This window comes from Schistosoma haematobium, chromosome 6 (genome assembly GCF_000699445.3).
Source record: "Schistosoma haematobium chromosome 6, whole genome shotgun sequence".
NCBI classification, from domain to species: domain Eukaryota; kingdom Metazoa; phylum Platyhelminthes; class Trematoda; order Strigeidida; family Schistosomatidae; genus Schistosoma; species Schistosoma haematobium.
The window spans coordinates 16,752,756-16,780,488 of record NC_067201.1 but is presented as its reverse complement, the minus strand read 5'-3'; the positions used below and the strand labels follow the sequence as shown (position 1 = coordinate 16,780,488).

The 27,733-nt window shown below is 35.2% G+C and overlaps 2 protein-coding genes across 2 annotated transcripts in view; one reads left to right on the top strand and one right to left on the bottom strand.

The window, feature by feature from the left end:
* The first annotated feature begins 333 nt into the window (after positions 1-333).
* Positions 334-18,764, top strand: MS3_00008650 (uncharacterized protein). The gene is made up of 5 exons (XM_012943312.3): positions 334-1,113; positions 4,637-4,798; positions 7,700-7,908; positions 9,578-17,920; positions 18,103-18,764. Exons 1-4 carry the CDS (start codon positions 825-827, stop codon positions 9,611-9,613), a joined length of 696 nt encoding a protein of 231 aa, XP_012798766.1. The 5' UTR covers positions 334-824; the 3' UTR covers positions 9,614-17,920; positions 18,103-18,764.
* Positions 10,407-27,733, bottom strand: part of MS3_00008649 (uncharacterized protein) — a 35,686-nt gene continuing 18,359 nt past the window's right edge. The window contains exons 3-7 of the mRNA XM_012943313.3: positions 26,289-26,348; positions 22,802-22,966; positions 20,264-20,367; positions 18,607-18,747; positions 10,407-10,836 (exon numbers count right to left, since the gene is read on the bottom strand). Of these exons, the coding sequence (XP_012798767.1) occupies positions 10,747-10,836; positions 18,607-18,747; positions 20,264-20,367; positions 22,802-22,966; positions 26,289-26,348 (560 nt within the window). The 3' untranslated portion in view covers positions 10,407-10,746. The remainder of the gene's footprint in view (positions 10,837-18,606; positions 18,748-20,263; positions 20,368-22,801; positions 22,967-26,288; positions 26,349-27,733) is intronic.

Here is a 27,733-nt window from a genome sequence, read left to right as displayed (position 1 = left end):
GCTGACAAGAAACGTTTCAGGGATTTTGATTACTTAAATATTTGACTAAGTAACATTTTAAGTTAGCAATCTTCAGTCACTCATTTCTGTTCAAGAAGATTAGAAATCTAGGGACTCAATATATAAATACGGTGGAAATGTGTGCAGTATCTGTTAGGAATTATAGTCTGCCATGCAGTTTTGGAAAGAAATTCTTGCATTGACTTTTATGTACCATGTTCTGCAGAATCATTTTTCACATATTTGCAAGATCAGAAAATTATTTTTCAAGTATGTTTATATTCAAACAAAGTTTTTGGCTGTTCACAAATTGGTGATGAAAGTATGTAGCCAAATATATATCGCGTTACAACATTTTCCAATAACGAATAGCTGCCTCATGTCAGGCTGTTCAAGGTTGTTAAAATGAAACGGCGGATGCTTTGAAAGGATCTGACTTACATAGCGTACTTAATGTTCTGGGTGACGGCCTGGACTCCGTATTGTCTTATTATCTAGTTTGCATTAAACATTTTTCTCACAGGAAAATAATAACAATATATATTGTGCAAAATGCTCAATTACTAATTTGTCCTGCTCTTCAAACTATCTCAGATCTCTACACAACCCATATTAGTCAAAATAATTATGTATATTTATGAGCATTTTTACACTTTCTCCTTGAGTGCCACTTTGATTATACGCTTGTTATGATTTTGGAATGCCGTGTAATATTTGTTTGGGTCAATTTAAAAGTCTTGTGAATTGGTCTACTGAATAATACGTAATAATTTTCTGACCGCTCGCAATCCCGTCTTTATTCATATACGTGAACTGAAATATCTATGTCTCCGGAAGCGCCACGCTGTGAGAAGAACTGCAAAATAGCTAGGTCACCACTGATTTACAAAGGTCATGTGTATCACCCGTATATCAAAAATATAATAATTGGAGGAGGATTGATGGCATTGGGTGAAATTTGTGCTCAGTCACTTAAAATGTGCTTTTTTGTTGCTCCTAACTATAATTCAGGCTCCAATACCGACCTGTGCTCTGTTTGTGATCAAGAATCATCTAAAAAGTCTTGGATATATCTCATCACAGATACCAAAAATTACAACTTCAACACCATTAGTAAGTGTCAGCTTGTCTTTTCATCTTAAAATGCCTGACTGAGTGAGTCTTCTCCGGATTCATAAGCAAGACAAATACTTGTCTAATAAAGACTGGCGCGCTCGTTTCCAAAAGGGCAGTGATTTTTGTACTTGTTTTTGATTATACTTGCTTTGGGTACTTTTTGCACCAAAAAGCATTCTTGGTCTACTTTAACTAAAAGTACTTTAGTTAAAGTTTGAAATTTTTTGCTAAATTTTGTCCTGAGTACCTTTTTTTACTCCTTGACTAACACTTGTGTTCACATTGTGATCATTGTGTGTTTTTAAACCTTTCAAATCGAATTACAATTGTTGGTAAGACTCACAAATGTGGGCAACCAAATTGTTTGTTCCCCGTTGAGGAGGGAATTCAGTGTGATGATTGTGAAAAGTGTTACCACAAAATGTGTACACACCTAAGACCGACGGCATACAAAAGATGCTCCAAGTCTAACTCGCATTGGCTTTGTGTGTTCTGCTATACAGATTAAAAGGTACTAGTTCAGGAGGCTATGGCCCTATTGGCTTTGGCCTGCAAGAAAAACGACGGCACTGACAGTGACGAATGTGTCCGTGTAGTACCTGCTGTTACGCGATGCCTCAAACGACCGACTCCAACCGACGCAAAAGTGAAATCTCCGTTAACATCAACAAGGGGAGTAATACCACCTGGTACTGACATTGGTAACAATGAACCTTTAGTGGGAACCGACGAACTGGATAAAACCGTCACCGTTCCAAATAGTCCTAATGTCCTGAGGGATGAAAAATGGACTACGGTACGTGGGAAACGAAAAGAAAAAATCTATAGTCAGTACACAGGTAGTTAGTAACTCACTGGTGGACTCCCATTGTAAGTCACAAACTGCACTACTAAAATCTGGTGGTAAGACTGAAACTCATCCTGGAGTGACTGAGAAGAAAAATCAAATAACATCTAATATTATTGTGAGCAAATTGCGGGAGTCAAACTACTCTGATCCTAAAATTAGACACGCGCATGATTTAGAAAAGCTAGGAGAATATATTCGTAGTATTTTACCAGATAACTCTAAAGGAGTTCAGGTCGAAAAATTGGTTAGAATAGGCAAGAGAACTGAGGACAGTGTTGAACTCCGACCATGCAGACTCCTTAAGGTAATCCTAGGATCGGAGAAGCAACGGGATCTCCTGTTAAGTAGCGCACGTTGTCACGACAGTTCTGACATCTGAGTTAGACCTGACATGTCTCTCGAAGATAGAACAAAAAGGAAGAAAGCACTGGCTGAACTTGAAACCCGTCGGCAAAACGGTAAGGAAAATCTCCGGCTAGTGGGTTTTCGGATAGTCAGGTCTTGGAAGCGAATGCTACCAAGGTCTCTGTGGATAGGCCGTTCTACTTAGGAGTTTTATATGCCAACGCTCGTAGTCTACGAAATAAGTTCTATGAACTAGAAGCACTAGTGGACAGGTTAAAGCCACTCGTTGTAGCAGTGACAGAAACTTGGTTAGTCCATGACTTAGACATTACTCCAGAATTATCCGGATACAATTACCCCAGGAGTGATAGACATAGATGTAGAAAAGGAGGTGGCGTCCTGTTATATATAGCCAATAGCATAAACATCCGCTCCTCTGCTACCGAATCCCATGATAGCGGTACTTGTGAAGTCATTAGCTGTAAGTTGGCTATCGGATGTAGTACATTTATGCTCGGTGTCATCTATCGCAGCCCAATCTGCTTAGCTGATAACTTTATTCTAGAGCTCATTTATCTTTGGAGTGCAAATACCAGATGCTTGATAATAGGGGACTTTAATGCACATGATATTAGTTGGACTAAGATGACCACAGAAGGATCTATAAACTCCTTTGATAGTAGGTTCCTGATAACAATAATGGAGCATGTACTAGTGCAGCATGTATCCAAACCCACACGTTTTGGTGTTAACCAAGGTTCTTCTCTGTTGGACTTGGTAATCACTCATGAGACAGGATATTGTCGACCTAAATATTCTTCCACCGTTAGTGAATAGCGATCACACTGTTTTGTCATTCGCGTTTAGAACTAGGGACATGTTATACAATCAGGTTGCACCCCGCTCAAATGCATGGAAAGCTAACATATCAACCATTCAGGAATACGCCGCTAAGACAGATTGGTTTGTAGATACTAGCTTATCAGTTGAAGAAGCATGGTCTGTATTTAAAGGTGAGTTTAGTCTAGTTACGTCCCCGTTCATACCATACCTGGTGCCACGAAAACCGAATAACAGTCCACTATGGATAACTAAATCATTCAGGAAACTCCTTAGGAAAAGGAAGAATCACTGGAATATATTCATCTCTACTGGCTTAGAACAATGCAAATCCAGTTATTGTAAGATTAGGAATACCTGTGAAGCGTTAATAAGTAAGACTAGACTGTCATATGAAAAACAATCGGTTAGGGATTCTAGATATAGTCCGAAACGGTTATTCTCGTATATAAAAAGGCGAACTCAAAGAAGCGATAGAATCCCATCACTTTTGATACAAGAAAATCCGTTAATCTTGGCAGAAGATGATGCCGAAAAGGCTAAAGCTTTGTCGGAATATTTTAGTAAAGTATTTTCTATCGGTAATGGGGAACGACCAACGATTCATCGTGACCGTGACGGCTCGCTGATGGATCCTGTAGTCATTGAGAAAGGTACTGTTTTAAGGCTACTTCAGCATCTCAAACCTGATAAGTCCGTTTCTCGCACCGAGTAGTGAATTACTGGAATGCTCTACCGGAACACGTAATATCAGCACCTTTTAACATATTCAAAACGAGATTGGACCTCCACAGTATTACAAACTGCAAGGATTAATATAGGTCGATTGACCTACTATCCTTATTACTGAAGATTCTAAACGACAATTGGTTGTGTACTGCACCAATATATTTCATATGCTCTATCATCATTTACCTTGATGTTTAGTGGTGGTTAGCATAGTAAGGTAAAAGACTATCATGGACTACCAAAATATGATATGACATCGGTTGGCACGTATGTGTGCAGAAATGTTAACATCTTGATCTGTATCTGAGCACTATTCGTAACTCATGGCGTTTTTGTTTTTGTCCCATACCTTACATTCGCCGATATAACTGGCTTCGAACTATATTTTTAATGCTTAGCTTTATGATCGGTATTGCTCAAACTGCTGTTCATTTATAGTTGTTAGTTTTTATTTTGTGCGATATTCGACAAATTAGACCCCTAAACCTTTGTCATAAGGTCACATTGTTTATGATTGACTTATCAATTTTCTAATTCTTAAAATATAACCAAGTTGACTTTAAAGTCAACGTTTTTTGTCATCACCAAATTTGCCTTGTCCTCGTCTAGTTTAATTTAGGCCGGGGACCTTAATGTACTATCCCGTCTGAGTTGTTAATTTTTCTCGCAATGATGAAACTTTTATTCCGTACATGCAAATGTTTGTCAGCTTTTTGTGTAATCTAGGTCATATTTCTTTTGTTTCCGTTGCTATAGTTAGACAGAGTGCTATCGGATCGTTCCAGGGATTCTATCAATTTATATATTATAGTTGGTTAGACAAAGTATTCTCTGGAGTGTCGTTGACTATAGTTGCAAAGAAGGTGTTGTTAGATGAAGTGTTAATAGGACCTATAAGCCTGGCGATATTTTTTCTTTGTAAGTTAACCAATTTGCTTGAATTCAAATTTGAATATAGTCAACTTTATTTGAAATGTACCTTGTACAACTTGATTTAAATTACAAGATAAAGTAAATGATTAACTTATTTTAAATCTTTCAGTATTTAATTACTTTGAAGTATCTTATATGAATACTTTATATTATATGTAGACCTACCAGAGCTTACCATATATATGTACATAATAAGGTAACTACTCGGAATTAGATTGTTCTTTCCGTCTACTAGAGAATCCCGAGCTCCCAATTTTGGGGAAAAGTTTACTCATTTTGAGGAAGCCGCTGTAGTAAACCTTGGGGAAATGGCATTAGATTTCGCTTTGAAGATAAAATCCCGATGGTTTTTGCTAGATTTTTTCATAGTAAGCGTATGTGCGTGCCTAATCCTTCGAATGGATCAATCGAATGTGAAAATAGAACTTCTGTTAGTAGATTGCAAAGGTTGAATTCCTAGCTTTTGAACTGTTCTGCTGTATATCAGGTTTAAAATCATTATCAGTAACATGTACATCATAATTAAGTCTTCTCTTGATCAGCGGTTAAGGTTAAGAGATATCAGGGAGTTTCAGCAATGTGTACTGAATTGATTGATGCTCGGAAACTTATCCAATCGGGCTTAATATATAATACGAAGCAAAGGCAACTTAGAAATAGCCTGAAAAAGTCTGCGTAATTGTCGGATTCATTAGTGGCTAGCGGAAAGCAAAACTATGTAGGCGGCGCTGATTAACAGTAGACAACCTTTCAGACATCAAAGAAACAAGTGTAAAAAACCGGTAACCAGTGAGACTTCTTGAAAATGGTGTGACAATTATTCACCCTCTACACAAACGTCTGCAACGAGCGCTTTGAAAAAGTTTAATTGTTCCTTTTCTACCTTTCTGTCTCCTAATTCTACCAGGCGACCGCATTGGAATGTCTACATAGGCCCCCAAACTCTTAATGTAGTAGAAAAGATCATAGCGAGGGATAGCAGCAGGCTATGATGGATTAACTCCAATGATCTTTAAGTATGGTGGTCCGATTTCGACTGTTAAATTGAGATGTTAACTAGAGTCGGGGAACTGAACGTAGTCTCACCCACCTAGTCTCAATCTCTGATTTCCCCAGTCTATAGGAAAAGACACAAGTCCTCTTTTGACAACCACTGAGGAATCAGTTTGACTAATGTGATACATAAATTATTACCCTCAATAATCATCCAACGCTTAACTAGGACTTGTGAAGAGCAAACTCTGGACGTAGACGTCGATGTGTATAACAAATATTAACTCCTCCAATTTGATATTCGACCATGTGTTTCCGACACATTTCTCGTGTATTTTAGACTATCGAATGAGAAGTACCGAGATTAGACATAGTATACTGCGTACGTACGGCAAATTAGTCGATTAGGTATTAGATCATCACCAACTGAGGTGGTTTGCACTAGCTGCATATACCTGTAGACCGCTTCACCAACGGACGATGTTGTCTGGTGTAGGATTTGTAAGGAGATGTACATCGTATTTAGCGTAAATTGCCAGTAAAGACTTGATGCTGCGTGGAAGTTGGTTAAAAAGTATGTTTATTTATTCATTTAAACACACAAACATTGGTACAAGGAGGAACCAAATAGATATGCGCCACATAAATCATTCGATTTGTGTGAGGGCTGGGATACTGCCTAGGTGCCCAAACCGAAGCAGGTGGTTTCCTTAGGGATCCACACACTGAGCCTTCGACTTAAGGGTCTGATCCACAAGGCAGTGGAGCAACGTAAGGAGATGCAGTCCTTGGTAGCCGGTGACCATTTGTTCCCTCAGTATACTGGAGGCCATGTGCACCATTGGTTTGGAATCAAGGTTTCCCAACTTCCCTAGGTGGATTTTCCGTATCCATCAACCTGGTAAAAGTGCCGGACATTCTCTTTTCGTCCTCTCGATTTCATAAATAACTCCGCCTCAAGAAGGCAGTGTGTAAAACTTCCACGGCGGTGGTTGTATGCACCTGGCCATATGAGAGCATTACGAAAAGGAGAGCGGACTCTCCTCACTCTCGGCCGTACCAGGGCTTTTGGGGGTGGTTGAAAAAAGTATAGAAAATGATGAGTCCTGTGATGCTTTACTAATCGCTATTTTCCGAGAGGAGATTTCATACTTTCTAAAAGCAACCAAACAGCTATGCAGGTGTCTGGAGATTCTTACGCTTTCCAGCTTTAGTGAAGGCGACGCAGATAAGATCTAGTTTTCCATTAGCTAGCGACTCTTCCAGTTACCCCTACTGGGCATTTTTAAAACACTATAAGCCTTTCTTAAAGTCGTAATGTGCACTGCCGAACAAGCTACGATTTTCCTCAAAGGTCACGACTATCTTTTTTTATGGTTACCTCCAATATCCTGACTACGACACTTGCGAGGATGATCGGTCTATAGTTTGATGGGTGTTGTCTAGATTGTCTAGTAGATCTGAGTGACACATCTTTCTAGTGTGTTGGTGATGTACACTAGCTGAACGATATTCTGAAAACAATTATGAGTGTGGGAGCTACGTATATTACACGTTGTCTGGGCATTTAATGGTGTAATGCATTTGGTCCTGTTGATCTGTTCGTATCTTAAGAGCCTAATGTCTTAAGCACGTTCTGGTTGAAATCAATGAGTAACTTGTTCAGGAAAAATACCGATGTCGTTTTTGGATGACGCATCATCTCTTAATCAGATTGTTTTTAATAATGTTCAGATTAAGTATGGTTTGAACATTAAATGTATTTGATCTATTTGGTTAGAATGCCATGTTGACTACACAGTAATAAATAGCTTAAATTTAACTGGCAGACATTGTGAAATAATATTAGCAAACTATCATAATCTCACCTTTTACTGTGTTTTTTTTTATTAGATAACGGATTTTGTGACACATGCACGATGGCTGGAGCTTTTCAGCGGTGTCGTCAATCCTTTCTTTCTGGTTATTTGTCAGACTTAGTTTATTGGCCTATATTGCAAACCATTAACTTCGCCCTTGTTCCTCCTGGATATCGTGTCTTATATGTCATATTTTTCACTAGTCTTTGGAATACTTATTTATGTTTCTTTAATGCTCGTATGGTAAGTATCGCAAAGTGTGTCCTTATACATTTCTTAGTTTCTCATATGCGTAGTTATATGTATCATAAAACTAGTTTGTTCCAAGCGTTCTGTTATCAGTCGGACCTAATTCGTCGCTGATTGTATATGAACACTATGAACGAATAGTTTGATAGGAATTGGGCCGTGAGTTTTTTACAGGCAGTGTGGGTGAAGATTATGTTTGAAATAATTTTAGAATGTATAACAACCTTATTACTCGAAAAATTGTTATTCGATATAGTATAACAAGTTCGCCATTGGCCAGTCAGCTACAACGTAGGACCAGACACATATATACATCGGTCCAGGTTGCCATACCTCATTAGCACAGCAAGATGGACACCGGATTCATAAGAGTGGTTAAGTCAATGGTGGTAATATATAAAAAAAGATTGCATATAACGATATAGTACAGGAAGACAGAATTAGTTCGTAGAACGAAAGATATGAAATGATTTTAATCTCTTAGTTTAAGTGAAGACGAAGAGTGTATACACCTACACCATTGTGATTGATTCTGATCCATGTCATCAAGAGTCTCCAACCATTGGTTACGATAGTCAAGCAGACCCCAAACAAGTAGTCTGCATCTACCAAAATGACTCAGACCAGATGTTAGTGTCTTCAAGAACTGATTCCAGGTTTTGTTTGACCGCCCCTAACTTTATTCCAACCATCCCCTACACCGGTTAGCATTGCATGTCGTGGTTATCGGTGTTCAGGCATACGTAACACGTGGCACAATCATCTCAGTCGATGAAGATTCACAACCTCATCAACTGATTTACCATCATTCCTTAATACCCTGTGTCTGTCTAACCTCACTATTACCTACCCGATGATCCCAGCAGATGCGAGCAATATTTCTAAGGCATTTGTGGTCAAATACTAGTAGCTTACGAGTATCTTCTACTCTTGATGGCCATGTTTCGCTGCCGTAAATTAAAACAGAACGAACTGCCGCACAGTATACTCGTCCCTTAATTGATAGACGGATATCTTGCCTTCACCATAGGTGATATAAGTTGGTAAAAGCCAAACGTGGTTTTCGAATATTTGCTGAGATTTCGTCGGACACCAATCCATTAAGGCTAATCAGGCTTCCAAGATTAGTGAAGTTGTCGACGCGTTCGACCACTTCACTCCCTATCCTTAGTTCAGGTGTTGATGCAGGCCAGTCCTGAAGCAACAACTTGCATTTAGAGGGGGAGAAGCTCATCCCAAACATTCTGGCTTTTTTGCTCAGTGCTACCAAAAAACTCAGCGTCTTCACGAAACAGACTATGTCACCAGCGTATTCTAATTCAATATGCAGACCTCCTAGTAGAAGATCAACTGAAAACTCAGTCTCCATTGGAAATTGCTCAACCAGCGATTCAGTAATCCTCTGATACTTTCTGTCAGTGAGTTAAGTTGACTCCTTCGTAATGTAAAATTTAGATAATATCGTCTTGCCATTAAGACTTACTGTTCCCGGGCCTCACTCTATATAATGTCGTAAATCCATACCACTGAGTTCCAAATAAAGATTGACTTGGTGCTTATTATTCTGTTGGTTGGGTTTTACAGTTCCTGTCATGACGATAGTTTAAATCATGCTTTAAGTGAATTTTCACTTTCCCTTTTTATTAACTGATATTGATTTCAGGGCCGCAGTGGTTCCGGGATCGAAAACAACCGATAAAGGGAAGATTACAACTGAGGAGGTTTAGTAAAATCCCATATTGTTTTTTCATACATTATTCTAATTACAACTTTTGGCGTCAGGAGTTTGGCTGTTGTTCTATGACAATCACACTTCGTTTTGTGTAATTTCTCATAGAACATCTCCTTGGTAAAATATCTGAATCATTTAAGGCTTTATGGAAAGACTGTTCACTCATTTTCATAATTATATTTATTTTCCTTTTTCGTCCGCACCTGTATTTTTGGTGATACGATAAATTTTGATCGTTAGATTTATATTATCAACCAAACTATTCATCCTATATTTTTACTTCCACTTTAAATTCATGTTAACTTTTTTTTCTTAGAATTTTTCTAGAATTAAGTGCACCTAACCTACTTATATTATAAATTCATTTTTGCGTTTTGATTTTGTTTTATATACACTGAAAAACAGAATACCACTTCTTATTATTCTCATGTTATATTTGTAATATGAACGCCCAAGTTATACCAATGGTCAACAGTCTAGATATGCTTCTATTTCAGTTCATTTAGATGTTAGGCGGTTGCTATGATGCCCAAAGATCCTGGATTTCTTCCTTCTTGGGGTTGGATGCGCTCTGCCGAGGAGTCCGATGCTAGGACAAAACCCTCCAGGCTTTCAGTGGTGGTTTAACTAAGAATAGTTTTTGGCATGCAACCGTATTAAAATTCTGTAATCTCCACAAAACCTTACACTATTAAACAGGGAATTTAAAATGTTTTGTAATGATTAGTATTACCATAAGTTGTTAAAAACACTGCTGCTCGTTTGAAACAAGTATTTATTTAAAAAGCTACCTCTTATTGTCATTGTTAATGTAGATACATAAATAAACACATGTCTGAAATAGATTTATTTGTACTTAATTTTATCTAAAGGCTTATTCTTAATCAGAAAAAAGCTATAACAGGGCATTATTAACTGATATAGGTTGCATTACTATTGATATATTTATAAACTGAAAAAAAAACTTTATGGTTAATTATATCACATCAAATAGTTACATATTATTTTAACAAATGATTATTATAATTGTTAGTACGTATACAATTGGTAGGACATCATTTTTAACTACTTTTCCGTCTTCACCTCTGGTCAAGTATCAATCAGTCTTCTTGATTGATAACTGATGGTTCAGTTCCACGTTTGCTCATATTGCTGGAATCAGTTGAAAATCTCGGTAAAGTTGGGTTATCCTAGGGAAAACAAATTCAAGAAACTAAGGTTTTAGATTATTTTTCTCTAATAACTATTATCAGTCAGTCAGCTACAACGTAGGACCAGACACATATATACATCGGTCCAGGTTGCCATACCTCATTAGCACAGCAAGATGGACACCGGATTCATAAGAGTGGTTAAGTCAATGGTGGTAATATATAAAAAAAGATTGCATATAACGATATAGTACAGGAAGACAGAATTAGTTCGTAGAACGAAAGATATGAAATGATTTTAATCTCTTAGTTTAAGTGAAGACGAAGAGTGTATACACCTACGCCATTGTGATTGATTCTGATCCATGTCATCAAGAGTCTCCAACCATTGGTTACGATAGTCAAGCAGACCCCAAACAAGTAGTCTGCATCTACCAAAATGACTCAGACCAGATGTTAGTGTCTTCAAGAACTGATTCCAGGTTTTGTTTGACCGCCCCTAACTTTATTCCAACCATCCCCTACACCGGTTAGCATTGCATGTCGTGGTTATCGGTGTTCAGGCATACGTAACACGTGGCACAATCATCTCAGTCGATGAAGATTCACAACCTCATCAACTGATTTACCATCATTCCTTAATACCCTGTGTCTGTCTAACCTCACTATTACCTACCCGATGATCCCAGCAGATGCGAGCAATATTTCTAAGGCATTTGTGGTCAAATACTAGTAGCTTACGAGTATCTTCTACTCTTGATGGCCATGTTTCGCTGCCGTAAATTAAAACAGAACGAACTGCCGCACAGTATACTCGTCCCTTAATTGATAGACGGATATCTTGCCTTCACCATAGGTGATATAAGTTGGTAAAAGCCAAACGTGGTTTTCGAATATTTGCTGAGATTTCGTCGGACACCAATCCATTAAGGCTGATCTGGCTTCCATGATAAGTGAAGCTGTCAAACGTACCCCTCTATGATTGTCACAGGATGATTTTTAACCTCTCTTGTATATTGGGACGTTAAGTGATTGTGACCAGTCTGATGGGATAACGTACAACTCCCAGATTTTAGCTAAAATATTACTCAACCTAATCTCTAAAATTGGACCACCATCCTTAAAGACCTCTGGAGCTAATCCATTTGGACCTGCTGCCCTTCTTTGTTTCAGATTAACTATAGCCTTTTGAACTTGTGCTAGAGTTGGTGAACCTACTTCAATGTTCCATTCACACTGTCTTGGAATGATGGGTAGTTGAAGAGTAGCTGAAGGCCAGCTGAACTGCTCTCTATAATGTTCCGCCCATCGTTTTAAACATCTGGACTGGGAGCAGATGAGAATGTCATCTTTTTCCGAAATAGTCTCACTTACACTTGACTTATTAATTCCAGTTTCTTTTATTAGTCTGTAGGGCTGTTTTGTGTCCTCTGTAGCCACCGCTTTTTCCATCTCTTTTACTTTCGTTGCCCACCACTGCTCATGGTTGTTCCTTAAACTTTTGGTTAACCTAGATCTGATTTGTTTACGCTCTTCATCGTGTTCAGAACCTGATGGGATGAGGTACTCCAGAATGAGCGACAATCTTCTACCGCCTCTCTCCAACGATGACTGATGGCAATATGGTCTATTTGGGTCCATCGGTGGTTTAGTGTAGGTGGTCACCATGTTAGACGATGTCTTTCCTTTTTGATCACTTTAATGATATATAGTTCACTATTGCGTGTAATTTTGTTTCAATAATTTAATTAATTTAATGTTCCGATAAATATCGATTTTTGCATTGTTTAAGGTGATGGATGTGTAAGCTCAAGTTCTAACTTGAAAAACTTTTAGAAGCACCTTAAACAAAGACTATTTTAAATATTTTATAATTTTTGATATCTAATAGTGAACCAGTTATTACTTTCGGAGACGTGCGTATTTTTTTAGTGAATACTATCTAAATATAATCTGCAGGAAATCCTGGACCTGAATTTTGTGATGGCTAACACTTAACATTAAGGTTTATCTTCGCTCCTGTAAAAAATATTTTTCATGAGATTCAAATCATAGTTACCTAGTACTTTAGGAGAAAAATTTATCACTAAGCTATTCCGGTTACAACTGACTTTCTGTTAGACTTAGAAATTTATATTGATTGCTCATCTATATAAATAGTAAATAGTATTTTGTTGTCTGTTCGTTAGTACATAGCGAGTGCTATGAATAATGGAGCATAGAATTGTTTACTACTAAATAATCAGTTAGTTTTAGACAAAATGACTTGCCATTTCCTATCCTTACTATTGATTGAATAAGAAAAGTGTATACGTAATGTTCAAATCATAAGGTTAATCGGTTAATAAATATAAAAAATAAAAAACTAATCAGTTATATTTCTTAGTGAAAGCGGCTAACTTATCACCAAACAGCATCAATGTGAGGAAATTATGGAACTTTTTACTTTTCGGTGCATCTGAAAATTTCGTAACCATATGGAATTCTTACGACGAACTACACTACAAATTCGTACATGGAAAGAGGCTCATAGACGTATTCCAAATGAAGACTGGTATCAGACAAGGCCCCCTATTTTCACCTTTCCTCTTTCTACTTGTGGTTAACTAAATTATGAAGACCTCCAGACATCAGGGTAGGCACGGAATACAATGGACAGCTTGGATGCAGCTAGCTGACTTGGACTTCTCATATGACGTAGCTCTCCAATCCCATAAACGGCATCAAACGCAGGAGGAGACAGCCAATGTTGCATCAGTAGAGCTCAACATTCACAAGAGTAAAAGCAGAATCTTAAAATGTAACACAGATAAGGTCAACCAAATCGCACTTGATGGTGATCTGGAAAGCTTTACGTACCTGAGCAGTATAATTGATAAGCAGGTAGGATCTGATGAAAATGTAAAGGCATGGATCGACAAAACAAGGGTGACATCTGGAACCAAAAACAACTGTCAGCCAACATCAAAGTCAGAATTTTCAATACAAGCGTCAAGACAATGATATTGCACGGAGCTGGAACTTGGAGAACTATTACAACCATAAAAAACGTCAAAGTATTTATAAACAATAGTCTTCTGAAAGATACTCCGGATTCCTCGACTAGACACTATCAGCAACAACCTACTACGGTAGAGAACAAACCAACTTTCAACTGAAGAGAAAGTTAGGAAAAGACTCCGGAGGTGGGAAGGAAATACATTTCAGGAATCATCAAACTGCATCATGAGCCAAATCCTAACTTGGAATCGTTAATGGAAAAGGAAGAGGTAGACTCAAGAACAGTTTGCGTCGGGAATCAGAGACAGACATCAAAAGAATTAATAGCACTTGGTAACAACTGGAAAGGAGAGCCCGGAACGGAGTAGATTGACGACTGCTGATCAGTAGCCTATGCTCCTCCACGAGGTGTAATAGATGTAAGTATGTCACATAGTCATAGTTAAAACGTTCATATAATAAGGTTTATTCGACAAGATTTTCAATACGGTTCATTTGAAAATGTCAGAAGGAATAGAAATGAAGTGGATTTTTTAAAATGAATAGTTTTTTATTCTTATGAAGTACTTCCTATTTTAATTAACGGTTATTTCCTTATTTTGTTTAGCTCTAATTCTACAATACCTTCTAATTTGGTTATTTTGTTGTTCATATATAAAAAGTAAATGAAGCATGAAAGCCTTAATGTACTTAGTATTAGAAAGGTTTTTTCATCCTTCAACAGTACAACTGTAGTTTATTAATTTATTACTGACCTATGTAAAACTACAAAACAGTCATTTAACTCAAGAAACCTAACACTAAATAAAGTCAATAATATTATTTTAAGGAGTCTCTGAGTAACTAAAATCACTTAAAACTATTCTATCCTAGTGTGGTGCGTGCTACTTATATTAACATAAGTAGTATATAACGCGAGTCAGGAATGTACTGTCTGGCAGCAGAAGATTGGGAAGATCAAGAAAGGAAAAACGGGAATAGAAAGCAATTAGTATAGAAATGCAAGAACAATGAAGTCCGAGACAATTATTGAATATTTTGCAAATGAGGTATTATAGTATGGTTTTTCTATTTTACCAAGTAACTCTGCAATGCTTGTTATTCCAATTAGTTTCAATGATACTGAAATGAATTGATCATCATCACCATAGGACAATCGGTAATCGTTTTTTCTTTCACCGTTATGTAGCATATTTGATAAATTCAGACTATTTAATTCACATGGAACAGTTATTGACTTATTTAAAACTTTCACAGTTTAGTCTAAAAGTTAAGCGCTCATCGCTAGACAGGATCACTTTGAGTTCCCTTTCAAGCAGAGTCATGGATATTCACTACAGAGGACGTCCATACTAGGACAAAATGTCTCCTTAATGCTTCCTGGTTCTTAATCGTTGTCCAGCTACAGTCAGTTCGTGCTGTAAATTATGATTTATTTACGGATCAAAGATATTTATTTTATAAAATATGCTTATTAAACTCGTTTGTCACATTTGAATCAGGTTACAATTGTCATAACTTAACTAACTTTTCATGAATTTAATTTAGATCGAATGAAGCAATAGTCAGATAAAAACATAATGGAATAATGACAACACTGACTAATCCATTACTCTGAGCCACATAATCCCTAGATTATAGATAGTTAACAAGTATTATAAAGATACATGAAATACTTCATGAATGATTTAGTTTTAATAGTAACATTTTTTGTACCATAGTTTTCATTATGTAACGTTTATGTTATTTTCGTCAACAAGTCATAGACCTTGATTTTAAATTTACCGTAAATCTATGCGATAGCTCACAGAGTAGATAAATAAGATGGCATTGCCTTTAAATTCATTAAAACAATAGAGGTGTATCAATCTACAGCTTTATGTTATTTAAATACTGAATACAAAGTTGAGACCTTGCATGATCCAACCTTAAAAATTATGATAATTCAATTAATCATACTTGACAAAATGATTTTTATGTTTATAGTGTGGCGCTTGATACGATTGGCTAATTTGAAACTATGGTCTATAAGAAATATTTCTCATGAAATCAATATAATACAAACATTGATTAAAATAAATTTCATCCACGTCATATGAAGCCCAGTTGACGAAATGTATCTGAGATAAATGGGGATACTGGACAAAACTCTGGAAATAATAATCATAACTGATTTTGAGGGACAATGATTACTTTTAGATTACAACCAGCGATCAAGTAGCAAGAAAATTTCCCTCAGCTTGAATCATGTGCCCCAAGGATGTGCACTGCTGAGGAGTCCCAGACCACGACGAAACGGCCATCCAAAGCTTCCAGGTTTTCACTGGTTGTCCTACTTAGATAGGTTCATGTTTTCAACGAAATTTAACAACCTCTACAACCGTTTATTTACTCCTGTTACCCCTCGCGGAGGAGCATAGGCAGCCCACCAGCGCTCTCCACAGAACTCTGTCCTGGGCAATCCTTTTCAGTCGCTATTTACTCTAACTGGTGCTGGCTGACAGTTGCTCTGAGTTCCATATGTCCTTCAACTATAGGAATGCTGCCCTTGCTTTGCCGATTCTTGCCTTTATGTCTGCATCCGATCCTCCACGTTCATCGATGATGCTAACCAAATATGTGAAACTTTCCACCTCTTCCAGAGTTTATTTATCAGGTGTGATGCTGTTGGTGTTTTCCGTGTTGTATTTGAGGATCTTGTTTTTTATTTATGTATGTTGAGGCCTTCTGATGCAGAGGCTGTTGCTACACTGGCTGTCTTGACCTGCATTTGTTTGGGTGTATGGGATAGAAGTGCTAGGCTATCTGCGAAGTTCAAATCTTCTAGTTGCATCCAGCCTGTTCATTGTATACCGTGCTTCCCCTCAGATGTGGTGGTCTTCATAATCGAGTCAACCGTCTGAAGATAAATGAAGAACGACAGTTAGAAGCCTTGTCTGACCCCAGTCTTCACTTGGAATGCGGAGGTCAGCTATCCTCCATGCACGACTTCGCAGTGTAGTCCTCCATAAGAATTCCGGATAATGTTGACGATTTTCTCTGACACACTACAATGTCGAAGAAGTTCCCATTAGGTTCTTCTATCCCCTCTGTCAAATGCTTTCCCAAAGTTAAGTAAGTTGATGTACAGTGACGAATTCCTTTCAATTGACTGTTCACCAATGATCTATAGTATCGCGATTTGGTCTGTGCACAACCGTTCTTTACAGAATCTGGTCTGCTGATCTCGCGTTTATTGAATTGTTCATTCGGATCAGCAACACTCTATTGAAAACGTTTCCTGGTACCGATGCTAGTGTTATGTCTCCGTAGTTTTCACATTTGTTCAGATCTGTCTTCGATATCTTGGTGAGGTATCGTTCTTTCCAGTTTGTCGGCACTTGTTCCTCCTCCCAAATCTTCCACAATCTTTTGCTGACAATAAATCTTAGTGTTTATTTTGATTAGGAAAAATGAACCTAGGGTCATGACCATGAAAAAGAACGTAAAAGCTATTTCCGTACACAGATATAGCTTTAGTTACGTATAGCGCTTCTCGAATGCGAAAAGCATGTATTTATACAAGTTTGGTGGATTGGTTTTAATACTATTAACAGTATCGAACGATGAGTCTTTTGGTACTGAGTTATGGTCAACTACGTGATGTAAAGTAAAAGATTTGATTGAATCTTTGTTGTGTTGACCTAATCAGACATTGTCCTTCATATGTCACCCTCAAATTTTATTTTTAAATCGATTATTTGTTTAATATATTCTAGTCAAACGTGAAGATTCACCAATAAATCAGTCACTAGGTACTAAACCCCCTCCTTTATGCTCTCTTCTCAAGTCTTTACTGATTGTAAGGTTAGGGAATGAGTCGCATTTCGCTTTCTGTTTATAGAGCTAACACAGTTCTCTCTCAATTACATGTGAATATTTAATTCATAGATCAATTAGAAAGTTTTCTGGTTTCTTTTCATCAACGGAACATCATACAGAGGCGAAGTTTACGTACAGATGACGTTTGGCTATTTACTTCATCCTATTTTCAAGCTCCTAGTTTCTCCACATATGAATAACACACCATTAGCTCTAATTGAGAACATAGGAGTAGAAAAGTCGGCCCATGTCTAAAGTTGAGGTATGTGATATTCTTTTTTTGTGTATGGATTCGTAGACAATTATAGATCCAATCGCTTTAGAAATTTCATGTAATTTCACTGTGGTAAACTGGTTTATTTTCACATCTTTAAAATTCCGTATGAGTTGTCTTTCAGTTATGTCAGATTTATTTCTATCGATTTCATGTTTTATTATTTTCAGACCAACTGAATTCGGTTGCTGCAATATTCAAAATTTGTTTCAACAATACGATCATCTGACTGAGTCTTTGAAATAATTTCATTTCTGTTTACTCTACTAAACTGTAAATTTTCGATATGAGGATGTCAAGAATGTTATTCTGATTAGATATACTACTGGCATCAATTTAAGTAACTTATAATTTAACACAAACATATATCGTCATATTACATATCTGGATAAACAACAAAGAAGACTTGTAATTTCGTTGAAATAATGCATCTTTATCTGGATTATTAAGGTGATAGCACTTTTAAATGGAAAGTTTGGTGAGTATAATCAAAATTATATTTAACTTCTGAAATCTAAGTCAGTATTCACTACTTCCTTGATCTTAATGATTCTAAAGTCCAATCAGTTTTGATAAACGCACGTATTATTATACTTAACATTAATATACACTGATAACATTATATTTTAATAGATGAGACAATGAGAAAATAAAATAAAACCTATTGTGCTTACATCATCTGTGTCGATATCATCTAATGTCCAACAACAATATGTGCCAAGAAATATCCAAGCTGATATAAAACAGAAAATGGTAGCAAGCCATAATAAAATGTATCCAGAACCATAATCAATAGATGTTGTTGTACGTTGTTTCTATGTTTAATTATATGGCATGATGTAATAGATAAAAAGAGAAAATAATGTTAATGTAGAAAATTATTAAAAAGTAAAAGTTATTCTGATTATAATTTAACAATCAATGGAAGTTATCCAGAACTAAAATATTCAGTTAACATTTATAAATCAATAACAAGTCATTGATAGATGTAGACTGGATTCTTTTAACTAGATAAATAGGCAAACATAGATTTCCTGTTTCTATATTTATTTATTTATTATCAATGTTCATAGTAAGTTATTTCAGACTTTACTGGAATGCTAATTTATCAACATCAGTGTACCATAACAACTTGTCTGAAATAATAAGCACTTCTTCCCATCTACATAAGTATTGTTGAGATGTTTGAGCATTTAGTATACAAGAGAATTTATTGTAGCAAGTGGAGTGTTTATCATCTTTGTAAAACAATAAAATGTATTATTACACTAATCTTAGTTATCACAATGCTTTCATTGTCAATTAGCTAATTGAAATTGAACACAATGTTGTGTACAATCTGAAAGTCTATTTTTATACAATAAATATGTGTTAACCACTTAATTGATATAATTTTCCTTCAAGGTTAATAGGTACAATGAGCATTCTTTATACTAACTTTCTAGGAATTCCTAAACTTTCTTAATCTTCAATACGTGAACTATAAATGGGGAACAATTAAGAACTTTGAAAGAAGATCTGATTTGAAACTGATAGTATGTACAAAAACGAGAGCCTTCATTAGATTATTGGATATCTAGTTACTCCAGAATCATTGAGAAGAATTATTACAATTGATAGTAAATTTTTAAGTTGTCAATTAAATTATCGAATATTACTTCATTTGGAAAACAACTGGAAAACATTGAGTACTAAACGGTATCACATCCCTTGAAACTTTAAAAAAGTTCAAGCTTATGATCTCATTTTTATATAAAGAACTGGTTGATATAAAAATATATCGTTTTTTCATAGGTTCAATCTAATGAAAGTTTCTAATTTAACATACTTAGTAAATACATGTTTTAATAGATATGTCATGCTGTAGAGTATCACAACCAATATGTTCATTACTTGAACCGCTTTCTGGATTCCTTAAATAATTGTAATTTTAAGCTCTGAATAGTAGTAAAAGGACATATAACAAGATTAGATGCCTCATTTCAAAGTCAAATGATGTGCAAATATTGGCTTATTTACAGGTTTCTGAAAATTCAGTAAGTTTAGCAGTAAAATAAATAATTATCCAACAAAATTATAACATGCAATCATTGATTTTTCAGAATGTTTCTGCAAAGCATCTACTAGCTACTGATTGTGTGAAATATTTTCAGCCTTTTACTAGTTTTTGGAGATAATATTGAAGAATTCTGGGTAGATTATAACAATAACAAGACTACATGAAATACATCCATGATAAATAATAAAGTGTTGCTTTTATTAAAATAAATTGACTAATCTTTCTATGACGAACGATCACATTTAGTTTGAAATATGAACGGGATTCCTTACTTCAGACCATTGATTAAATCCATATGGGTATCCAGATGATTTACCGTACTTATCTTCAAATTGTTCAACATGAAACATTATTATTGAACTTTGAAGACAAAATCCTTTATAAAACATTTTAAAAAAAAGTTTTCGAAATATAACACTGTCACTGTTATAATGAACATTATTTACCAATTTTATAAATAATGAGAATAACAAAGCAAGACAAGTCAATATGACTGTAAACATGTGACTGTAAGCGAATACAATAAATTTTTCGATTGAGAGCATGAACCTATTGATGTAAGACCACTGTTGGAAACGAACCCAGAACTATTAACCCACTGAACCATTGAGCTGGCATCCAATGGTGTCTAACATCAACCAATTCATGAAACTGCGTGACCATCTTCCATTGTACTGAGGTAGATGCCTATCTCTACCCGCTCCGCTGGTCACAGCTTCTCACTAGAACTCCGAGAATCCCCTCACGAAGCTAGTCACTAGTGAGAACACGTTAAGTATCAGTATCCCGCGAGCGGGATCGTGGATGCGCATTGCTGAGGAGTCTCACAATAGGACGAAATGGCCGTCCAGTGCTTCCAGGTTTCCAACAGTGGTCTAACATCAATCGGTTCATGATCTCAATCAAAAACTTAATAATCTCCACAACCCCTATACTGGTAATACAATAATTAATAATCCAACTCCTTTTACAAGTAAGCTCTATCATAATAAGATTTGACCCGAAACAACTTCCCATCATACTATATTACCCAGCTGCTCAAAATTAATGAGCAGGGCGGATTTGAAATTTTCAAGTTTTAATAAGTGAGTATTTTAAAAAATAAGTCATCAATTCAAAGTTAATGTATTGGTTTTCACTGCAATATACTCATTCATGTTAAAACTCTCAAAGAGTAAACAACAAAAGAACATAGAAATAAAGCGAATAAAATAGGAAAGGAGGTTTAAGATACCGACTGTAACAAAATCTTTTTTAGATTTTGAAATCTTGAATCAGAAGTGTCTGAAAACAATGACATTATTCTTAGTAACGTAGAAATAAGTAAATAAGAGACATCAAAATTATTTCACCATCGATTCTTGTATTAATTCCACTTGATTTAATTTAAACTTTCCAGAGGATATCACTTAGAAAACACACTCTTTCGCATATGATTCAACTCATTGTGTAATGACTATAGGAATTTGTATATTAGTAATGCGTGAGTGCTGGAAGTCATTAACTTCTAGTCTGAGTCATTTTGGTAGATGCAGACTACTTGGTTGGCGTCCGCGTGACTATCGTAACCAATGGTTGGAGACTCTTGATGACATGGATCAGAATCGATCACAATGGTGTAGGTGTATACACTCTTCGTCTTCACTTAAACTAAGAGATTAAAATCACTTCATATCTTTCTTTCTACGAACTAATTCTGTCTTCCTGTTCTATATCGTTATATGCAATCTTTCTTTTATATATTACCACCATTGACTTAACCACTCCTATGAATCCGGTGTCCATCTTGCTGTGCTAATGAGGTATGGCAACTTGGACCGACGCACATATGTGCCTGGTCCTATATTGTAGCTGACTGACTGACTGATAATAGTAATGCTTAAATATACTCATATTTTCATCTCTGCTTTTCTTTGAATCACTTTGAAATATCGAGGTTATCTACTTCATTCAGTTTAAGCCATTCTAGCTTCATTACAGAAGCAGTTCAATTGAATATCAAATTCTCAGTAATAATTAAAGATTCAACTAACTTGTTTCGAATACACTTTTAACATCAAAACAGTTTCCCTAAGATTAGACCTTCTGCCAACTTTAGATCACAGCAGTTGTCAGTAACTCTCTCTCCTTCTCTCCAGCTACTTGTCGTAATTATTCATGTTATGTATATGAATCTTTAATACTCGAAAATAGTAAGTCACTTGCAAAATTCGACATTACATATCACAACTTAAAATTTCTCTCCAAACTATATAATTCATGACGGTTGCCAGCTTATCAGAATGTATGAGTTTCTTGTTTTCATAATGATGTTTTCTGTGCAGAGATTATTTTTTTAAAATTTTTATTCAAGAAGGAGAAAAATTCCATCTACTTGATATTGAATTGGAATGAAATCAACTTTAAAATAAAACAATATTATATTTCAATGGTTGAGATCATGAGTCAGTTGAAGCTAGACCACCATGGAAAACCTGGAAGCACTGGACGGCCATTTCCTCCTATTGGGGGACTCATCAGCAGTGTGCATCCACGATCTCGCTCCTTGCAAGATTTGAACCAGCTTAATGGTCTAGTGGTTAAGCACTCGCGCGTGAGACTGATAGGTCCTTGGTTCGAATCTCGCGGTGGGCGAGATCGTGGGTGAGCACTGCTGGTGAGTCCCACAACAGGATGAAACACGCGTCCAGTGCTTCCAGGTTTTCCATGGTGGTCTAGCCTCAACTGACTCATGATCTCAACCATTGAAATTACTATAATATCTACAAAACCCCTTCTAATATTATATTTCTTTATTTTGTTTAACTTACCAGCTAACATAAGAAATATCCCTATAATTAATCGCCAATTTCTGAAACATTTATTATCTTTATTCGTTTTATACCAAACAATGATCAATGCAAGAGCAGCAATAAAACAAATACACATGATAATTATTGCTATTGAATGCATAGCCAGTTCAGCAAGACGTAGATCTATAGATGTGTATGTTTAAAATATTCAGAAAAAAATAAAAAAGGGAAAGAATATTATCCTTTAATGAAATATAATAACTGTTTTTAATGAAGATCACAGATAATGTTATGGTATTTCACATATTTCTTTGTAATCCTAATTCTTTGGATTCCAATGGTTAATTTCAAAATTATATTTATTTTTATGTTTTTTTTAATGACATTGGAATCCCAAACGAACTTTTAATTCTACTGAAGACATATTATTATTATTAGTATTATTATTATTAGCTTTATTCAATATTAGATTTTTGGTACAATATAGAATTCTCAGCGCAAAGTATTTCAACAAGTTTCCGTTTCTTTCTTCTTGGTCGGTCCTGGCGATAAATATTGAGTGATCGCCAGTTAGATGTTAGGACTTCAGTGAATGAACATTTGAATAATGTGCATTCTTTTCGTTGTATATTGACAGCAACCACATTGTCTCTTATTGAGTTTTTTGTAACTTTGACAATGAAAGGTTGTACACTTTTCAGAAACGCAGCAGAATAGGTTATGCGATTAATAAACATAATGATATATTAAAACAAACAAAAAGAGATAACTTGTTGAAATATCTAGATGGCAGGAACAGGTAGCCCGAATGCTCAAGCAGGCCGCCCTTTCACTTGGTGCACCTGAATCTCAGTGATGAAATTTACACTGGGTCTCATACGAAGTATGTTTTGCTTTAACTCACCAACACTTTATCTACTGAGTTACTGAGTCCATATAATCAGTGGCCTTTGTTATGGGGATTAAATTTCTCAAACTCTTACAAACATCATTGTAAATAATCTGATTTCAATTTCTTTTAATTTCCTTGTGATATAGTTTTACTGAAGAGTGTGTTATATCGGACTAATAAATATTTCTGTCAGATCTCATACTTATCATAACTGACTGGCTTATTCATGATCTATGTAATAACGACTTTTTCGGCTAAATTTTGCTCCCTGAACTGAACGGTTTGATAACGAGTTTTTTATTATGCTTCTAAATGACATGGTCAGTACGGACTTCACACGTGACTCATAGCTTGTTCTGTCGGCTTCTGACTCTTTTCATGTCATTGCCTGTATATTTATTTTGATTATCTTACCATTTGACCTTCACGATTAAATAACCCATTTTAAAGAACAAAAGTCCACCAAGTTCATCCATCTGAGCTAGAAATTTTCTCAATCACCTAAAAATGATGATTTCTTATTAGAAAGTTTTCTTGTTATCTTTGTATTATTGGACAGTTTCTTCGTTTACTTTGTCGTCACGAATGTTTTACCTCATTCTTTATAAATGATTTTTTATTACATATGCTACATATCAGTTGGCAAAATCTCCGAAACCAGTCTACTAATCATCTTTCTTCAGTGGTTGTATTGATGACAGTGGTTAAGTTATTATCTAGGAGTCGAATTAATGAAAACCGTCCAAAAACTACTGCGACTATAGGTTTAGCAAACTCTCTATTATTCTAGCATGAGATCAAATTTTTGATTTACAAGACGTGGATGAAATAGTTTTGTTTAGTGAAGACTCTTAAAAAGTAAAGATTCTTCTGACTCCTTTAAGCAACAATACGAGTATGTTTGGAACGAGATTCTCTACCTTTAATTACGAAATCCTGCCTTAGGACTGCTCTTTGTCAGCTAACGCATCAAAGATGGGGGCGAATTAGATGAGTGGGTCGATTACTTTACTTATCTGCGATTATACGCAATGCACTATATAAATATAACATTGATTGATGAAGTATTAAAACCTCATCAACTGAGGTGGTTAGCACGTGTTACGTATACCCAATCACCATCTACCTCGACTGGCGTTGTTATCTGTTGTCGAACTGATATGTGAGAAAACTTGGAGTGACCAAACCTAAAAATTGTATCAGTCTATAAGATCATCAACATTTGAACTAGGATGAAACGACCGTCCAGCGTTTTCAGGTTTTCAATTGTGGTCTAGCTTAAATCGTCTTGTGGTGTCAATAACAAAATCACGTCATTACATTTTATAACTGCTAAATGTTGAAGGAAAAAGAAGTAAAAAATTCAATTCTAGTTACAATACACATAAAAGTTTCTATAAAACACCACGTCGTATAAAGTGGATGTACATTTGACCTATACATTCACGAACGGAAATTACATGCCATATTTTATCACATTAATTGATGCATGTAGATGTAAATATACGTATGTATGTATAGCTAAGGTAATAAATTTGATTAGGCAATATTAAAATATTGGTTTTGAAAAAATTAAGAGAATTTTTTAGAAGTTTGGTACTTGTATCTGTCGGTATTTGACAAACCTATAGATGCGAGAGTTATGTTATACAACATGCCCTTGTGGGCCAGGGTAATTTTACATTGGTTTTCAGAAGAACCAGACACCACCCAGACTTTCATGTGACAACCCAAACAGCACAGGTCAATCCCGTTTAACAGGAGGGCTTGATACCGCCCAGGCTTACATTTTATAACGCGAGTAGTACAGCTCAATCCCGCTTCACAGGAGAACCAGACACCGTATAGGCTTTAAAGCCAAAATCCGAATAGTACAGCTCAATCCTGTGCCACAACCACACAGGTACCAAGCACCCTGGTGAACCATTCTCACCATTCATATACACATCCACATCACATGTATAGTTATTCTGATCAATGATCGCATGAATCAGTTATGCACAGCACGAACAGACCAACATTTATCTATTCCGCTTACACGACAGTCAAACTCATTAATGTTAGCAATGGCGACATGCCTTACAATGTCCCAATGACAATAGTCCTTGAGAACACTGAAAAGCGATCACTAGTATGAATGAAATCTGTTAACCAGTAAACCAATTCTGTGCATGAACAGTCATCAAAACTTGCCAAAGCAATGCCGAACCATCTACAATACCAATGACGAACCTCCAGTCTCATATGAGACCTTCAGCTCTATATAACCATATAAATGCGACTCAAACGTTTTAATTAATAATGACAAAATAAATCAATTAATTAGTCACAAAAAAATAACTATATACAACAATCAATGTAAAAGTTAATGCATAAAATGATAACAAGCCACTGAAATTGATCAGTAAATAACAATGTCTTAAACATCAAATATTCTAGAAAAAATAGAAGAAGAGGCTTTAATTATCATTGATTATACTTTTTCAATGTATTATAATAGTAATCATTATATTTATTAAGCGTAAGTTGGGTAATTGAAGAAAAGAAAAAGAAAAAAAGAAAGAAAACAATTACATTCTAATTATGAATAAATGAATTAATGTTGTAACATACTTGTCATTAATGTTGAATATTCATCTACATAACTTCGATCACGGTTCTGGCATGTGTTATCTGTATAATAATAATAATAATAACAAGTTTATTAAATAAATAATATTCCGAATATTATAAATTATTTATACAGTATATAACAATGTTATGTAATATGATCAGCCTAATTCTTCTTTAATCATTCCTATTGAATATAAATTGTATTAGTTGTATTGAGATTACTTCATTTGATAAAACACTTTATGTTGTTGTTGTTGTTGTTGAAAATTGATATTCACAAACAATCTTATGGTATATAATCAACTTGATTTATTTAAGCATCAATATATTCTCATAAGTAGTATATTGTATAATGTAATCATTTAAAATAAATTACATTTGTACAATTATATCAACTTTAATTTATATTAACAGTATAGAATTGTGGAGATTATTAAGCTTTTGATTAAGATCATGAATTGATTGATGTTAAATCATCATTGAAAAAGATCGTCTAGTGATTCCAAATTCTCAATGATGGTCTAATATCAATCGATTCATGATCTTAAAAAAATTTCGTTTATTAATACATGAGAATAGGTGATATCATTCATTAGGGTTTTTCTTTCTATGATGGCAACAATTGTTTATTGTTTGATTAGTTAGACTCCATAGTGTTTCATAAGAAATTGCTTGTAGTAATATGCATATATTAAGCATTAATGATTAGTTGCTAGGTCAGTTTACATTATAAGGTAAATAAGAAAATTAATGATCAACGTATTTATTCTTGTAGATTTTTAATTATAACCCTTAAAATCAATAATGAATGTTTTAGTAATTCATTACTGGCTTTATCTATATTCTGAATTTTCTTGATTACCTACGGTTAGAGTTAGACATGTTCTAAGAACTGTTCAATAAATGTGAGTAAAATGACTATTTTGATTATAGCATAGATTCTAGTAAACATTAATGAATAGAGTAGAACATTAAAGATGGTTAATGTCAAAAAGATTCTGTAAATTAATTATATGTGTTGCTTATAGCAGTTTGATTTTAAGATCCTGTATATTGTACGCATACAACAACTTATTGATTAACTAAAGTCCTATTGAGTTTAATATATTTCAATTTGACTATAATGATCAATGTATTTAAAGCAAATAAGATTCAATGCATTTAAACATAGTTTTGATTTATATGTGATGTTGAATAAATCTTTATTCATCATTTTTATCTTCTCCTCTGTTACTAGCTATATCAGCTTTTTGTTAACTTATGACGACTATTGTATAAGTGATTGTGATTACGTAAGAGACGTAGAGATAACATCTATGATTGCAACGCTATGAAATAAAGATTTATATATATATATATATATATATATATATATATATATATATATATATAGAAGAATTTCCTAAATACGTTAAACGTCTTGATACACATAATGAACGAATGAG